The 18,394-nt window shown below is 43.7% G+C and overlaps 1 protein-coding gene across 1 annotated transcript in view; it reads left to right on the top strand.

The window, feature by feature from the left end:
- The window catches only part of MALRD1 (MAM and LDL receptor class A domain containing 1), a 662,703-nt gene that overhangs the window by 414,403 nt on the left and 229,906 nt on the right, over positions 1-18,394 (top strand). Inside the window, exon 28 of the mRNA XM_075588643.1 lies at positions 10,082-10,210. Within this exon, the coding sequence (XP_075444758.1) occupies positions 10,082-10,210 (129 nt within the window). The remainder of the gene's footprint in view (positions 1-10,081; positions 10,211-18,394) is intronic.

Below are 18,394 nucleotides of genomic sequence, written 5' to 3' on the forward strand. Positions count from 1 at the left end.
AATGTGTCTAGCTATTGTAGTCGAAAATAGCATAACCACCTTTATTTTTTTTTAAAGGGCGAAACACACAAGCTCTCGTTTCTTGCAACGCAAAAGTATTATTTTAGTAAACACAATGACTATGTCTTAGAAAGACATGTCAGTGGAAAGATTCTTGCACCTGATTTCTTTGATCAATACAGACAGCAGTAACCATAGTGATAGAAAGTAGCACCAGCTACTTTCCACCAGGTAAAAAAAAAAACACAACTGTACTGTATATGCACTCAAAATTTTCCCTACATACCATTACAATATACTCACAATATACTCACTTTCATCCCCAAATATTTTTATTCTCTCATTTGTTCCCCCTTACAGACCACCATAATCTTGCATTCCAGTATACAGGCATACCCCGCATTAACGTACGCAATGGGACCGGAGCATGTATGTAAAGCGAAAATGTACTTAAAGTGAAGCACTGCCTTTTTCCCACTTATCGATGCATGTACTATACTGCAATTGTCCTATACGTGCATAACTGATGTAAATAACACATTTGTAACAGGCTCTATAGGCTCCCCGCTTGCGCACAGCTTCGGTACAGGTAGGGAGCCGGTATTGCTGTTCAGGACGTGCTGACAGGCGCATATATGAGCTGCCATTTTCCTATTGGGCGATATGTCCTTACTCGCGAGTGTACTTAAAGTGAGTGTCCTTAAAGCGGGGTATGCCTGTAATCATTATATACAGTACAGTTGATAGCATTAACTTTTATAGTAGAAAAATAAAAAATACAGTATCATTTTCATTAAAAAAAAGAAATAGCCTTAACAATCACTATTGGAAATATCGGAAAAAAAATTGTAAGAGCTTTTCCTTAGCCTGAAAGATTATATCTTTGGCAATATACAGTGTTCCATTTCATCAATTGTTTACTTTAAGATAAGCAAACAACTGATAATGCCCTCTACTGGCCTAATAGAGTTGTACAGACATCAAAAAGAAGAAAGTGTCTTAGCGATATCTTGACATTGCCAAGTAGCTGTACGAAATCCTTCTCTACTATGTGCAATCCTTTCTTACATATAATAGATACAAAAGCTGATTGAGGTCATGTAACTATTTGCCTCTACCTTAATTTCTACTCTCAGCCCAACTATACGTTCATCAGAAAACAGAGTTAACTACATGGTATGGTGAAGTCATTGTTGTATTTTGTTGAACCTATGACATGTACTCATGTTTTCATTCTGTCAAACAATAAAGTGAAATCAAATGGAAATTATAATGATGTACATGTTTAACATGTGTATAATTCTTTACCAATGGAAATTTGGCTGACAGCATTGAGTCAGACTGTGGTGCTGTTGATATTAATGCTAAATACAATTGGTGTTGCATTCATTTGTGAAGCCTATTGTAAGAAAATATTTACTTAAGTGTCTTGCAAGAAAATCACATGCCAGTTTGAGGTGTATGCACAGTAGATACTGGGAAAAAAATGGGCACTTGAGACAAGAATTGATGTTCTAAAAGGTCTATTACACATAAAAGAATATTATAAAATGGACCAAAGTTTCAGTTCAAATGTCTATTTTTTGTATTCTATACCTTTAAGAACATCAATTCTTGTGTCTCAAGTACTCTATTTTTCAATACTATCAGTGTTATTGTAATAATAATAATAGCAAGTTCTTGTATAGTGCTCCTAGTTTTACGTAGCGCTTTACAGAGACATTTTGCAGGCCAAGTCCCTGCCCGTGGAGCTTACAATCTATGTTTTTGGTGCCTGAAGCACAGGGAGATAAAGTGACTTGTCCAAGGTCACAACGAGCCGACACTGGGAATTGAACCAGGCTCCCCTGCTTCAAACTCTCAGTGCCAGTCAGTGTCATTACTCACTGAGCCACTCCCTCTCACCCATTGTACTGTTCTTAACAAAAACATGTGCCAAATAAACAGTACTTGACTATTGACAATACCGTTGAAACTTTTGCCTGTTGACAGAGGTACTGTATAGCTGTTGTAATAGAAGTAGAAGGGGGCATGGCCAGGACTGAGCTGAGCAGACGCAGGTCAGCTCAGATCCACAATAAAGGGACAATTTGGGACATAAAATACAAAAAATGGGACAAAATTGTACCCCTAAAATACACCCCTATAAACCACAGTTTCAGTGCAGCAGGGAGAAAACTAACCTCCAGACTTACAACCCGACTCGTGAGCTCCCCAGCTCCCGGATCGCTGCTCGACAGACCATGGGAGAAAAACCTACTGCCGGGGTCCCCCGAGGCTCCCAATATGGCCGCTGACTGCGTGTGTTCAGCCTGACTTAAGCCCAGCCTCACAGCCCTCAACTGGAGGGAAGATTCTGAAGGGGACGGACGTCCCTGAGAAGGCAGCGGAGCCGAGATCGTGGCTGGCAGGACGGTCTCGGAGATCCAATGCCGGCTGGTTCCGGTGGGGGGGCCGGTGCTGAGAAGAAGGTAGGAGGAGGAGATAAGAGGATGTTGCTGGCGGAGTTGGCCGGCGAGGCTGCGGTGAGAGATCGGGAAGCAGGGAAAGGCAGCCATCTTGCCCCGGCGCTCGCTTTGGTGCCACCGGGTAACGTGAACTTGTCTCTCTCCACCCGCATATAATCCGGCAGATCTGTACCCCCACAGGAAGGGGGAGATGCAGCGGTGACCTCCCCAGCTAGTGTAAGCAGCCTCCTGCAAACAGAGAGGACTCAGGACCATCTAGAGTGTCACCAAAATTCAAGATTGCTGTCAAAGGCTGCTGATCCGGAACAGAGGAACACAGTGAGTACCACACAGTCACTGAAGTCAAAGGGAAGCAGTCTAGGACTGACAGGTCCCTGACCCACACATCTCCAAGCCCATATACATCAATAAAGTAAAACTCTGCAGTCTAATGTCTGTCTCACACTGAAGAGTATGTATTCCCCCTAAAAAAGAACAAGTGGCTCAAGGGTGCATAAACAGCATGCCAGGTTCTGAAATGCTGTGGGTATCATTCTGAACCTATGAAAGTAACCGTCTCTTACTAGCCCCCTATAAACAAACCATATCACACGCAAGTCCCATTCACCATGCCCTCAAAAGCTGTTGAACCATAAAAAGGAAACCAGAGTGAGTTTTGTGAATATTTTAGACAACAAGGTCAACCAACACCGCAACAGGTGGAATGGGGAATGCTCAAACTCTGAACCAGCTGTAGAGATCGAAAATCTCTCCACAAAAGGATGACTTAGCTTTCTACTTTAATAAAATTGAATCTCTGGTGCAAACAGCAATGAAGGATCTTAAGGAGGAAAAAATTTCCCTTGGGGATTGCACAAGCTCCTTGGAAGCCAAAGTCGATGCCACAATCACCCGGCAATCTCTAATGGATGGCAAGCTCAGGGAGATGAAGTCCCAGCTCCTAGACATTAAAGACAGACAGGAGGAGGCAGAGAATAGAGACCGTCACAGTAATCTCTGGTTTCTGGGGACCACGGAATCTGAATCAGATATCAAGGGGTTCATGGACAAATGGCTAAAATCAGCCCTCCCAAATTTTACAGAAGAGTTTCTTACCCTGGACAGATACCACAGAGCCTTAAGAATGAGACCCCAACCGGGAGACAGACCAAGGGATGGGGTGTAGAGAATTCACTACTTTAAAACAAAAGAAGCTTTCAATTCGGTGACAAGAGGCTCCAGGGACCTCAAGTTCCAAAATATATCCCTTCAGGTATACGCGGACCTGGCACCCTCCACACTCGCCAAAAGAAATCTCAGAGATAACGACGAAACGAAGAGACCACAAAATTAAATACAGATGGACATTCCCCTTTGGTCTCGTGGTAATTAAAAATGGAAGACCCCAGATACTTAGGAACCTGGATGATGGCGAAGCCTTCCTCGACCATCTAGGCCTGGGTCCCCATACCCCTTGACCCATCTCAGGAGGTGGGGGTTCACCAATCTTGGATTCATCCCGGTCAACGGTTTCATTGGAAGATCTTCCCGGCCAGACCCTACGGCAAAAAAAATCACCTGACACTGGGACCAAACCCCAAAATGAGTAGCAGGTCCAGATCCTGGTATGGGGTCTATCCCCCCGCCAGGTTGCACTCCGAGACTTTAAGACTCATGACCCAAGACTCTAGATCGACGTCCAACATTGCTAAACCCAGAGCGGAATAAGGCAGAACGCCCAAAGTCGGAGGTTGGGGGGTCTCCTAAACTGGAAAACCCTGAAGTTCTAGGATTTAAAAAAATCATTTGTTAAAGGACTATATGCCGAAGTGTCAATCTAAGTTTCCAAGTCTTAAATATTCTGTGGTTGTACCCAAAAATGTGGAGTGGTGAGAGTAAACATAAAAGTATTTTATATTGATATATTATGCCATGTTTATGGGCTCAAAGTTAATACAAGGTTACTAAAGGTTTACTAGCATAGTCTATGCCCACGATATTACTATAGTTTAATCTTATCCTTACAATAAGCTCATGACCCAAAGTAGCTCAGGAAAAGGAGCTCAAGCAGCCTTGTCGGCTGGGTCCTGGTCACTACCCCAACCATGTCTGTGTCCCCAATGATACAGTTGCCCTTGTTATTTGTTTTATACTCCCTCACCCTAGATTTTTTTCCGAAGGGCAGGTGTGTGTTTGGAATGTCTCATGTGAGACACATTCAGGCTCATTCTTTTTTCTTTACCGGTTTCACACACCCCCCCCCCCTGGTTTTTTGTTTTTCTCCCCTCTCCTCCCTTACCCCCCAACCCCCTGTCCCTGAACAGCCATTAGGCAACGAGTAAAGGGTCAGCAAAACAAATATGGATTGGCTCCTTGAGCCTATAGTTCCGTAGGACTAAGTATGTGTATCTGCTAGGACCTGACCGGTAGTCTTCCTCGCTCCCCCCATAACTGTCATCTATCACAAACCTATACAAGGATCTAGCTCCCCTAGAGACGGCTCCCACCACAGATTTAGAAACTGCCCCAAAACGCTCACGTACACTATAAAGTATTATGAAGTGTCAACCTATCACTGTGCTGTTCTTCCCCCCCTCCCCTCCCCTGTTTCTTTTATGAATTCCCTCCTCCCCCTCCCCCCATACCCCCTCTCTAATGTTTTATTTCTGTATGTCTATGCTTGAAAAATCAATAAAAAATTAAAGTCGGAAGTAATAGAAGTAGAAGTTGCTTCTGCAGTAATAATGACAAAAGATGAGCGTACCAATGATAGTGTAGCTATACAACCGACACACAGAGATAAACTACACTATACCTCTTTAAATGCAGAGGAAGAACAAAACTACTTTCTTCTCCCCTAAAGAAGTGGTACACGGTAATACTCTGATGCAATGAGAGCACTCTGGCAATATAAATAGCACATGTATCAATCATGTACTGTAATTCTCTATGAAATTTTTTTTATGCCTAATAAAAGTGTGTCCGCTTGCAAAATGCACTTTTTTATGAGGAAAAATTGCTTTCATGGTTAAATAGGTAACATATTGGACAATATTTACTGAGCAGTACTACTTCATTAGACACCTGCTGGAGCCCATTGAAGGGAATGGACTGTACCGTGTCATTCGTGGCTTGAATATATATGTCTCACAGAATAGCTTAATAAATACACTCTTTATCTGGCAGCAAGTTCCACAAATAATACATGCAATTCTTTCGCTCCTAAATATCATAACATATCAAGGAATGGAGTGAGCATAAACACATTTACTGGAGGACAATGTACAGATATTCTTCTTGAATATGCTGTGTAATGTGTCTGTCGATGATCTTTTACCATGCATTATTAAATCAAATAGACCACTTTTACTCCCCCCAAAGGTAGGTAATTCTTGCAAGTAAATAAGAACAAAATGTAATAGTAATTAATGCTTTAGGGGGGTCTGATCTAATAAGACAGAGAAAGAAACAAACAGCAAAAAGCAGCCATTAGGAGCCATCTGACAAAAGGGCTCTAGGGAGCAGCTAAAGCACAAAGCAGGGAGCGGATAACAATTCATCAAGATGAAACACTGCAAATGAAAAAGCCCAAAGTGGGAATGAATCAGCGGTGGAAATGCCTGAACAAAATGCCTTGAATGCTGGAAGAAAGCAGAAAAAGAAATAATGCCGTATTAGTTAGCAGAATCTAAAAAGAAGAATGTAGAAACCTTTTTTGGCGGCTTTTATACTTCCAATTGGTACAACATGAAAAGGAAAGAGATGGCTTGTTTTTCTTTTCTATTTTTTTTTTTTTTTACAAACTATTAGAAAATATGATTAAAATGAGGGCCCCATCTGTACTCAATATTGTCTTATAGAGTGTAATACTTATGTAGCCCCTTGCTAAAACCAGGCCTGGTTTTATGCATGAAGGCTATATTCTATGCTGACAGTGTGGGGGTTTAAACCTTTGCACTTAGGCTTACATGCGCGCGCACGTTCGGCACTCTTGGATGTTTGTGATAGGCAGTGTTCAAACTACAAGCACTCCTGGCGGTGAAGTACAGCGTTGACACCGCTGCACTTGAGGGAGACAACTCAAGTTGTAATTTCATGCTGCAGCACCATCACGTGTACTCCGCCAGCCAATTAAATGACACACACACACACACACACACTTTGTTTCTTTTTTTTTAATTACATGGATGACGGAGGATATGCAATTCCCGCCTACAAGTCGTGTCATTCAGTCTGCTGGGGATGAGCACACATCGTCCAGCAGACACAAGGCTCGCAAACGCAGACGTGCGCACGCCGCGTCGTGAGATAGGTAGAGGGAGCTCGGCCTATGTCTGGCATGAGAGCTAGCTCAGAGCTAGGCTACAATATTACAGCTTCCTGGCACATGAGGCATGACTCAGAGCTAGGAAGATTCACATCTTGCCGAGTGTCGCACATGCGCAGTGGCAGCTCGCGTATGCGCAGTGGCAACTCGCTCATACGCGGAAAACATCTAGAGTTGCGGTGGCCATCTTGCTACACCCGGCACATGCGTAGTGCAGTAGGAGGGGCAGCCATTACACCCATAGCTCCGCAGGGGAATTACAACTCCTATGAGCCTGTTGGAGTAGGGACACAAAGCCACAGCAGCCAATAGGGCTCCCGGAATCCCCCTGCAAGACATTGATACATTTGGCGCGCACAGTGGGACCATACCATTCGAAGCCAGGGCAAAGAAGGGGAAGGTAGGGTCTGTGTGTCAGTGGCACTCAGACTAGGCCAGAGTACCCCCCCCCCCTTAGGTCCCAGATAGGTGACACTCACATGTAGGTTGTGCCTGCTTCAAGGAAAGGCCCCCAGATAGGGACATTTCCCCAGTAGACACTCCTACCGGAGACAACCCAATGCAGAGGCGGACGCCATCGCAAACGATGACGTCGCTGAGTCAGCAGATCCCCATTGCTAAGTCGGCCGCACCGAATACTAGAGTACTAGGCAGGTACCTCAAAGTGCACCAACAACTCACAGGGTAGCGCTACTCCATACACTTTAGGGTGGGCCCGGACATTGGTGAAATGGACATCAGCACCTAATGTACTTTGTGGACACTCATTGGTGGTACTGAGTTGGGGTTGTTATACTGTGTGGCACAGGAAACTTATGATGGTGTATAGTAAAGGTTGTTATTATATATACAGGCGTGTGTGTGTATTACTGGTATTGTTCCTGGGAGGGGCTTATCCTGCTGCATCAGGATCCCTTTCAGGTGGAGGTGCTGCACTGAGGTGGATATCCGATCACCCCAGGCTCCAAGTGGCGGAGGCTCCGGCCTTCTGTGAGCCAACAGGTAATGGCAGTACCGGTTGTCTCTTTAGTAAGGGGGAAAGAGGGCTACATCTATAATATCTAAAATTCCATTATAAAAAACCTGTAGCCTTTTTACTAATAGTCCTAAATGTTTTCTGATCTGGTGCTTTTGGAGTACTGGTTGAAGAGCCCCGATTTGCTGCAATTAAATCAACAATGCATCTAGTAATACTGTCACTAAGGCATTTTTGTCTCCGTTTTCAATGTTTTGAAAATACTAGATGAGAAATTAATAAGAATTGTGCAGCATTATATGATCTAGTCTGACTATATGCTGCAATTAAATTATTTTTTTTATCATACATTTTCCCAATTGTCTGTAAGCTACAGTAACAAGCAATGATGATGTCCTCAAACTGGCAAGGATAGAAAAAGATATGTATGTAACCCTGCTTCCCCCCATCCCCCAGACTCTACGGTGGTGTCTAGGGTGCATGAGGGCAGATTACATGCGGTGTGGTGCATACCTGTGAGGAACAGGAGGGCCTGAGCTTCCCGCGGTGTTGTGGGGGAGCCAGGACCGGGCTTCTGGGGTGATAGCCTCCATCTTCTCTTAGTGGTGCAGCGCCTCCATCTTCTATACTCCCAGGAATATGGGACAGGACCTGTATAGAAGAACCCCTTGAGTCCCAGGGTAATACCTTCCAATTCACACACAGTCTTTGGTAATAACGAATAGTCTCTTTTATTGACAGATCAGCAATCTCCCAACGGTAGTGGCTTCCAGTAGCCGCAATAACACAGCAAAGACTTGTTATTACGCCGCTCTCCTTCCACACAGATAATTCCTCCTCTCCTTCCCTCCAAGTCTCTCCTCCGACAGGATGGTCTGGGCTAGGGCTTCAATACCCCGTGGCCCACCCCCGAGGTTATCCTCGCGGTGGGGCTTGGATTCTCCCCATCACCCCTGGCAGTGGGGTGAGGGCATTGGTCCACCAAGTCTATATTTCTATCAGCTCTACTAAAGGAAGCTGAATCTTTCCACCCCTCTCTCTCTCTGCTCCTGCACTCTGCGCAGGGGAGACTGCGGTCTCCTCCAACTCCTCGGACCGATCCACAGGATTCTTCGACTCACGGCATACTAACTGAACTGCATACTCCCGGCATAACTAACCGGCAACTCCAGACTCTCGATATCACTATCAACTAACTCTACTCACAGGAGTTGGCTGCTAAATATAGAGCTAGCCCCGCCCCTCCCCTCGTGATGTCAGCAGAACCTCCCCTCTTGCTCACGCCTGCAGCAGAGTCCAGGCCTGCATCTACCACTCAGGATAGGGCTATGAAGGGGGAAAACCCATGATGATTACTGGTGCCTGATCTTAACAGGACTTACCAAAGTAGAAGGAAGATAGGTATAGCCTGTGCTGTTTACAGGGGGCTACACTCTCCCTATGGTGGAATCCAATGGTCCCCACTTGGACCTATTTTAGCAGACCCATCCTGCGGCGAACCACCTGGGAAACAGCACACATAACATTGTCATAATACATGGCATAATGAGGTAGTTCAATACAAGTACACCCGGGTACTCCCATCATGGAGAAACCTACAGATAGTGCCTTGGATCAGGCGTTCTTACCCGCCGTCCATTATGATCCGTGACGGTCACAGCGAACGACTGAACCGGCCCATGCTCAGGCCTGTATGTAACACCGTGCATGTAGATACACCTACCGGTGCTCCAAATCTAATTTGTAACTACTGCAATATTTACCTATTCAAATAGATCAGAGGAATGACCTGTGGATTCAAGTACTGTGTACTGTGTGTACTGAGCAAATAGTATGTAACAGTATTTGGGTGCACAAACTGCATTTGAGTACAACATAGTCTGTGTTTAATATCAACAAGAAAATATTCAATTTCAGAACTGCCTTTTTTCCTAGTGATAGTAAATCCTTCCTCTCTCACTAAAATAGAACACGGGTTTCCTGATTCAATCCATGTCTAGTACTACATTCTTTTGCTGGGGGTGACACCTGCACATACAACTAAAATGTGTTGAATTAGGCACTGAGCACATTTTAAACAAAGGTCAATATATGTTTATTATGAGATATTTAAACTTTAACAAAAACACTAACAGATATACATGGTTAGAGGATCAGTGACCTATGTAAACGAAAAGCAATCTACTGTAGATAACATTGGAGGCATTGTTAAAAGAGACCTTGTATAAAAGTTAATGAAAGCAATGCATCACTAAACTTAAAATCAACAAATGAAATAGAGCATACATTGATTTAATTAAAGTATTGATTGTAATGTCTTGTTGGTTTCAGTTGGAGAGATGCCTGGAAAATGCCTGGCAAATACAGATTTTATATGCCAAAACAAGAAGTGCATTGAATCCCACCTTGTCTGTGACTACAAACCAGACTGTGACGACTTATCAGACGAAACTGATTGCAGTATGTATACAGATATACTATTTTTAACAATAAGTACTCATTGCTCAGTTTTCTTATTTGAAGTTTGATATACTGACATGAAATTTTGGACCACTGACCATACAAAGATGATGCGTTGGGCACAAAGATGAGTGGGGTAATATGTGTTTATACAATATCAATCAATATTTGATATATGGAAACATGCATCTGTAGAAAAATGATACCTACTTTGGTGTGGATGGATGCTTGGATTTGTTTGGGGAAATATAGAATAGAATTCAACAGTATCCATATAAAAAAATAGAATGCAACAGTATACATACCGTATAAAAATATATATAAAATACATATATTATACATGGAAATATGATGCCCACAGTTCAATCACAATCCGAGGCCTCATTATACCAGGGGCCAAGGTGGGAGCCAAAAAGCTTATTTGGACATTACTGTATTTATTTGGACATGAATAAGTTCCAGTATTTTAAGTTCTTAATTTTAATTTGATAACATAAAAAAACCCTCTAAATTGAGCAATATTTCAAGTAGATCTGACTGATATAATATAGCAAAACTAGCAGTATAAATGTTTTACCCCTAATCTCTACAGTTCTGTTGTGCCTATTCTGTCCTCCTTAGAGGACATATAGAGGATATTCTGTCCATATTTACAAAGTACAGTAGTGCTAAACCACAAGACATCTTACACCCCTGTTTTTCACTAAAGACCTATCAATGTTGGTACTAAATGTACACCTACTGCGAGCTAAGGTCCTGATAACCTTCAAGTCCAACTTGAAAAACCATATTCTGAATAAAATATTTCAATACCCTGGACTTATGATGACTACAGCATGCTCTCCTCAATCACATTTGCACTTATCAACCATCTTCACTGTCACGGGAGACCAGGACAAACACACCAGGGATCAATTCCCAGACAGAAACACAGTTAATAAAATTAATTTATTGGAAAAAGACAGCACTTAATTATTTTGTTAGGTAGCTTTGGGAAAAAGAAATATCCACAGCGATTTACAGCAAAACAACACCGACACTTACAACTGGGACACTGGGGTATCCAATAAACTTAGGTGAGAGACCTCCCTAAAGAGATTTGCCCTGTTTTTTAACTCAATATACAGTTAAAAATACACTTACCGGGGGCCTGGGGGGAAATCTAGCCATTCCTAGGTGTAGGGCGCCCGCGCTTAGATGAGCTTACCCTGACCGGGAAATACACCTGGTTCTCCTGGTCCTCTTTTCGGCTTCAACTCCTAGCTGCGACCTCTATGTAGAACTTGGCCACAAAAGACAGGACTTAGGCTGGGGCCATGGTGCTGCAGACCTTGCTGAGATGTCCGCACGCTGAGCGATCAGACTGCCTTAAGGCAGTGATCGTGTACATGCACGTGCGGGCAGAAGTGGGAGGGGACGCACGTTGTGCAAGAAATCAGATTTCTTGGCGTAACAGGCCGGTCACGTGAGCGGTTCACCCAATGCAGTGAAATAAATTGAGATTTATTTGGATAAGACCTCGGAAATACAAAATACAGAATATACACACTTACTGGGGTCTGAGATCTAGCCCTCTCCTAGTTGCAGGGTGCCTAGTTCAGCAAAAAGGCGTTGACTTGTCCGCTCCGGTTGGTTTCAGCTATATACGGATCAACCCCGTTATAGCGCGATCTGCTACAACGCGAATCTGCTTAACGTGGGCTAAGCATGGCTCCTGATTTGCGTGTGGACTTACAAGCATCTCGATCTCTCTCCTCTTTGCCTCTGTCAGATCTCTCCTCACTTCAGTGCTCTCCTCTCTGCAGCTGTCAGCTCTAATGCGCGACGTCGCAGAGGAGAGTCACATGACACAACACAAATTTCCGTACCTTTTTTTTAAACATTCAAATCAATGCTTTATTGCTATGAACACATGCACACACCTACACCATGTAGGAATTGAACATTAATACATTTTATATAATACACATGCAGGGAGCGAATTCAGGACCTTCCATATACAGTACTGGTAGCAATACATTACCTCTACACCACAGGCTTGGTGTTACAAAACTGACCCTACAAATATATTTATCCTCTACATGCCACACTGCACAGTGTATGTAAATGGACTGTACTATGTATATGTTAATTTTATTTTTAGAGTCTGTGACATCACACAATCCCTGTGGCATAGACTCTAAAAACAAACTTAACATATACATAGTACACTAATGTTCAATTCCCACATGGTGTAGGTGTGTGTATGTGTCCATAGCAATAAAGCATTGATTTGAGAATACAGGGATGTGTGTTGTGTCATGTGACCCTCCTCTGCGACACTGCAGTTGCAGAGACAGCCCTACGAAGTGAGGAGAGAGATCGGTTAATAATTTTTTTTTTTTTTTAATGTTTTTAGACATTTTGTTGTGACCACATAGTTTTTGGTTCTCAGTCATATCAGACAGATTTCTGATATATAGCTCAGGCATTTAAAACCAATTAAAACCAAAATTATTTGAAGACTATCTGTCTATTTTATTGTGTTAGGAATTTTGGGGCTGAGTGCAGATATGGGTAATCTTTTTTGATGCCTCATGAATCCCTTTATAAAACACAGAGCAGACTCGGGGGTAGATCCAAAAAGCTCCATTAGTGACTTAATAAGATGATCGGTGATCTTCAAAGCTACCTAACAAAACATTAAGTGTGGTCATAGGCCGCGTCGGCGCGTGCCAAAACAAATACATTCTATTGAAGGTGCATATAGTGCGCTGCGACCACGACCACGCAGCAGAATCCAGGAGTTTGTCTCTGTAGGAGACATGTTCAGAGGTACGCAATGGAGACTGTTTTAAGGTGAAATTAAAATAAGGCTTTATTGCACCTGTTGCTTTAAACACAGCAAACATGTAAATCAGCAAACAAAATCCGCTCCACTCAGGAGTATATATACACTTGTGATCCAGTTCTCCTTAACTGCGTGGTTAGCCCAGCGATTCACCAGCCCAAATCATAGAGACATTTATATATATAGATAGACATAGATAATATTCTTAAAAGAAAAGTCTTATCTGTTAGCTGGGTTGCTGTGGGGGAAGATTCTTTGCTCTCTTGGATCTGCACCCTTGTGTGCTAAGGCAATGTCCAGCTCCAAGTTTAGAATCTTGTCCCCTTTGTCTTGTTGTCAGCTTGCCGCTCAAGACAGCTTTCCTTCCTTGGTTCAGCCCAGTTGTGGACTAAGGAATCTCCCTTCCTGTCTCAGAGGAAGGCTTTTTCTAACACCTGTAATCAGCCAGGTAGTGTTAGTTAATTGCCTACCAGCAGTTAACCACCACACTCCTGGATTAGAGGCTAATTTGTGAACAGGGATAAATCCCTTGTTACATACCACCCCTGTTTGTGGGAAGCTCGGGCTTGCCACGGCCGAAGCCCATCCTTCCACTCTCATTCGAGATATCTCTGTGACTTGAATGAGAGTGGATGGAGGAAGAGAGCCCTCAGTCCCGCTGGGATTGGAGCCCTTTCTCCAGTTTATTTTTGTCTCCTCCCGAAGGTGCTTGAGATCAGCACTCCTCAGTCGCTCGAGGAGGACTTTTTCCAAGAATAGTCTTTTTACTGCATGCGCGGTCATGAGATTTCCCTTGCGTCGGGTGCTCCTCTTATTGTAGGCAGACTGTATGGCAACAGTTGCAGAGCGTTTAAGAATAGCCCTTTGAGTTTTCCGCTCTTGAAGCTGTCTCTCTGCACTTTTTACGCTCAATGGAGTTGCTAGTTCAGCTTCTTTGGGATTGAGTTGCAATTCCACATCCACTTCCAGAGAATGTCCCATCTTTTAAGTTTCATCAGCTAAGGATTCTTCTGGTTTTGATTCTGCATGTATACCTTTTTTTGTTGCCTGTTCGGTGGCTGGAGGTTTAGCTAGTGCTTGTTTAGGTGGTTAAGACTTTGAAACCTTGTTTTTTTTAGGCGAGCGGTGCTCCCAGCTCTCACTGTACCCTTTTTCCTTTGGGTTTTTGTGGCTGTGGGATACTGATGCTTGGTCAGGGTCAATACTTGTCCTTGTAGTACTGTTATCTCATCCGAGAGAGATCCCTGTTTTTTGAGTGCGTCTTGCAAGTCTCTTCTCAGGGAATTTATCTGCACGCTTTGCTTTCTCTGAGCTTGCTTCCACATTTTCATTGTATTGTGAAGCACTGTGAATTTCTTTGCTTGGGCCACAGTTACTTGTCTCAGTTTCTGGACCTTCTTGTGCTCCCTCTTGTGCCGAGTCACCTGGCTCTAATCTTGGCCTCTAGCGATGCTTTGGTGATGCTCAGGTTAGCCTTCAGTATCTCATGCTGCTTTGCAGGGACATACTGGGTAATCAGACGTTCCTGCAGCACTTTTATTTCTTTTTCAGCCTGCAGATTGTCTTCCTGCAGAGTTTGCTGCTTCTCCTCAGCATTCTGGAGGTGCGTACGCAGACCTTGCAGTTGGTTCTGCAGTCGGTGCTCTGCTTCAAACTTTTCCTCTTCCTAAAGTTTATTTATTTCTTTAAGCTCATGCAGCTTTTCATTTTTTCCTTGACGTGGTCTGTCAAATGAGAATTCTCTTCTTTCAGTCTTAACTTTTCTCTTTTTTCAGTCTCTGTAATTTTCAGGGCCTCCATGTAGTCCTCCTTCTATTTACGCACATCTGCTTTGAGAATGACAGTCTTCTGGCGTGAGATTTCCTTCTCTAGGTTGAGGGTCTGAAGCTCCTTCTGAGAGACTTTTTGATCTGTATTAAGATTGACAATAGTTTCTTTTGAATTGTCCAGCTCCTCAGCGAGACTGTGTAGTTCCTTTCTGGAGACTTCCAGTTTTGTGTGGCTGCTGTTGATATCATGCTGTGAGGCATCCAGTGCTGCGCAAAGATTGTGAACATCTTGCTGAAAGACTGTAATCTCCTTCAGTTCCTCCTCATACTTCCGCTTCAGCTTAGTCATCATTTTATCAGATTGGCTAAGTTTTTAATCCATGGCGGTAATAGTAGCGTTTGCAGTATCTAGCTCAGTCTTGAGATCGTCCAATTCTGTCCTGGCCAAAGAGTACATCGTGAGCACATTATTCTGTAGCTCCACGTTATTTTTCAGTAGCTCTGCGTAACCATCTTTCTTCAGTTTCAATTGTTCCCGGAGCAGATCACAGTCACGCCTGGCAATTTTCATGGCATCTTCAGGGCTGGTCAAGGGATCGTCACTCACTGGTTCCGGCTCCGCTTCCCTGGGATGGTTGATTGAGGGTTCCTCACTGTTGGCACCGGACAGACACTTTTTGGGTCACCCGACTTCTGCCTTGGGCCCTCTGGATATTTGGTCATTCGCATGACGAATCCTCCATTTTCTCTAGGCTGCAGGGCATCTCGTCCCCCCTTTTCTCCGCGGGATCTGCGGACGTGTCTGTTCCTTCCACGGTACGTGAAGAACCGCTTTTCTTTTTCTTTTTTCACCTTTTTGTTTTGGATGACTCCGTCCCCTCAGGGATACTGGGGTCTCCATTTGAAATTTTAGCTGCTTCACTGGATCCACCATGCTTTTCTTGCAACTGTATTAGTTGACGGAAATATTCGGTGATCCGCTGCTCCCGCTCTTTCTCCTGCCGATCATATTTGTCATCATAGGGAACGGTCTTTTCGGTTCGTACCGAGTTCAGGCACCCCCACCATTCTTGGGGTGTTTTGTTTGTGTGACTTGGTTTGGGTTCCCCGTAAGAGATGTTTTCCTCCTCATCGGACTGGAAGGGCCTCTCTTCCGTGGGGTAGGGTTCATTACAGGAACGCTGCATCTTGTCCTCCATTTTGTGGCTATCAGGTGTATTTTTCTTCCTGACCTCTGGAGGCACTATTGCTGCTTTTGCAAGTGTATTTTCTAGAACCCCAGCTTGCGATAGTCCGTCCGGTGAGCATATTTTGCTTGTATGGGTCGTAGCTCTCACAGGCATCTCCGTATACTTTTTCTATCCTTTAGTAAGTTTTAAAACATCATTAGTACTGTGCACGCATCCTTTCTCATTAGGTATACTGGATGTGCAGTTGCTAAGTAAAAACTTCTATTTGCTTTACACCATTTACTTGCTAGGTGCAATACCTCCGCTTCAGCAAAATAATGTGGTTTTCTGCTTGAGTTCAGTAATTTTCACTCTCATCTTTGGGTATTATGGCATTCATTCCACACTTTGGGTTCCTGTTTTACTCCCAAGATACATAGACAGACTTTACTTGCAGAAAAAATATATATTCTTTGCAGTGGAATATTTGTTTCACTCCCGGCAGGGTGACTCAACACTCAGCAATTGGCTTTGGGTTACCTTTTACACAGTTCAACAATCCCTTTTTTACCCGGTAGGGCAATTTTACACTCAGCACTTGTTTGCTGAAAATTCCCCTGCTTCACCACAGTCCTGCATCAATTTTCACACTTTTCTGCATATACTCCATTCACAGCTGGTAGTCCTATGCGGTGTGGCAGCCTTTACTTGCAGAATCAGTACCGTTCGTCGGTCACCATCTGTATTCACTGCTTCAGCACAATTTGTTTTTAAAGAAAACAATAAACAGAGCCTAGCTCCTTTCATTGGAGTGCTAACTCACTTCTTGAACCCTGACTACGGCTGGAAGGCAAAGCCCCTATTTCAACAACCATATTACACTTTATTGTGATAGGCAAGTAAGGTTTACCTGCTTCAGCACCGTCTCTCCTCTTGGGATCGGGGAAAAGAGTCAATCTGTGGTTTTGTGGCTTTCTTCAGTGCAGTGTAGATTTCCTGCCTAGATGTGTATCCCTTTAATTCTGATCTCTGCTGCAGGTGAATCTTTGTTTTTGTTGCTCAGGTTTGTTTGCAAGACTGTATGCAGGCAAAAAGCACAAAAAAATTCACAGGCAATCTCCGGGACCCCTTTTAACTTCAAGGGCCACCTCTCATCCCACTTCTAACACCATATGTAAGAGACGTGTTCAGAGGTACGCAATAGAGACTGTTTTAAGGTGAAATTAAAATAAGGCTTTATTGCGCCTGTTGTTTTAAACACAGCAAACATGTAAATCAGCAAACAAAATCCGCTCCACTCTGGAGTATATATACACTTGTGATCCAGTTCTCTTTAACTGCGTGGTTAGCCCAGCGATTCACCAGCCCAAATCATAGAGACATTTATATATATATATAGATAGACATAGATAATCTTATAAGAAAAGTCTTATCTGTTAGCTGGGTTGCTGTGGGGGAAGCTTCTCTGCTCTCTTGGATCTGCACCCTTGTATGCTAAGGCAATGTCCAGCTCCAAGTTTAGAATCCTGTCCCCTTTGTCTTGTTGTCAGCTTGCCGCTCAAGACATCTGTCCTTCCTTGGTTCAGCCCAGTTGTGGACTAAGGAATCTCCCTTCCTGTCTCAGAGGCAGGCTTTTACTAACACCTGTAATCAGCCAGGTGGTGTTAGTTAATTGCCTACCAGCAGTTAACCACCACACTGCTGGATTAGAGACTAATTTGTGAACAGGGATAAGTCCCCTGTTACAGTCTCTCCAAGCGATGGCCGCGTCACATGAAGCGGTTCAGCAAATAAGGCCGAAACCGCTCGCTGAACGTCACGTCTGCAGCTGACAGTAGCAAAGTTCAACAATTGCGACGCGGCAGGCGTGTGCCACGTGCATGCGCTTCGTCGCAAGGTAACTATAATATCGGCCTTAATGCTTAGGCTTGTTATATAGTACACGGTAGTGCGGGCACTACATCCGGTATTCCATGTGCACGTGGCGTGTTGCTATAGCGCAAGCAGTGACGTGCGCGGCTAGGAAGTGTAGCTCTGACATCAGTGTTAGGTTGCACTGTTTGGCTCGCAGCAGCGCGAAAATACAAATTTCTTGTGTTTTAACAGATCTGACGCGCGCTAACGCTCATGGCTGTTCGCGCGCGCGTCTCAAGTTGCGTCTCAAGTATAGCAACCCTAGGCTCATACTCTGCAACTATCATTTACGCATGTGCGCACTGTAGCGCATGCACGCACACTATATAACAAGCCTTAGATGGCATGCCATTAATGTTAATGAACATTAGTGCTAATGATATATAGTATGTTAAAATTAATGCAGGAGTTAACGCTATGTTAGTTTAGGCCATGGTTATACCTAACACCAGCAACTTTTAGCACCTAATGCCATGTAGAACATTTTTTGGCCTTCTCCAGG

This window comes from Ascaphus truei, chromosome 2 (genome assembly GCF_040206685.1).
Source record: "Ascaphus truei isolate aAscTru1 chromosome 2, aAscTru1.hap1, whole genome shotgun sequence".
NCBI lineage: Eukaryota > Metazoa > Chordata > Amphibia > Anura > Ascaphidae > Ascaphus > Ascaphus truei.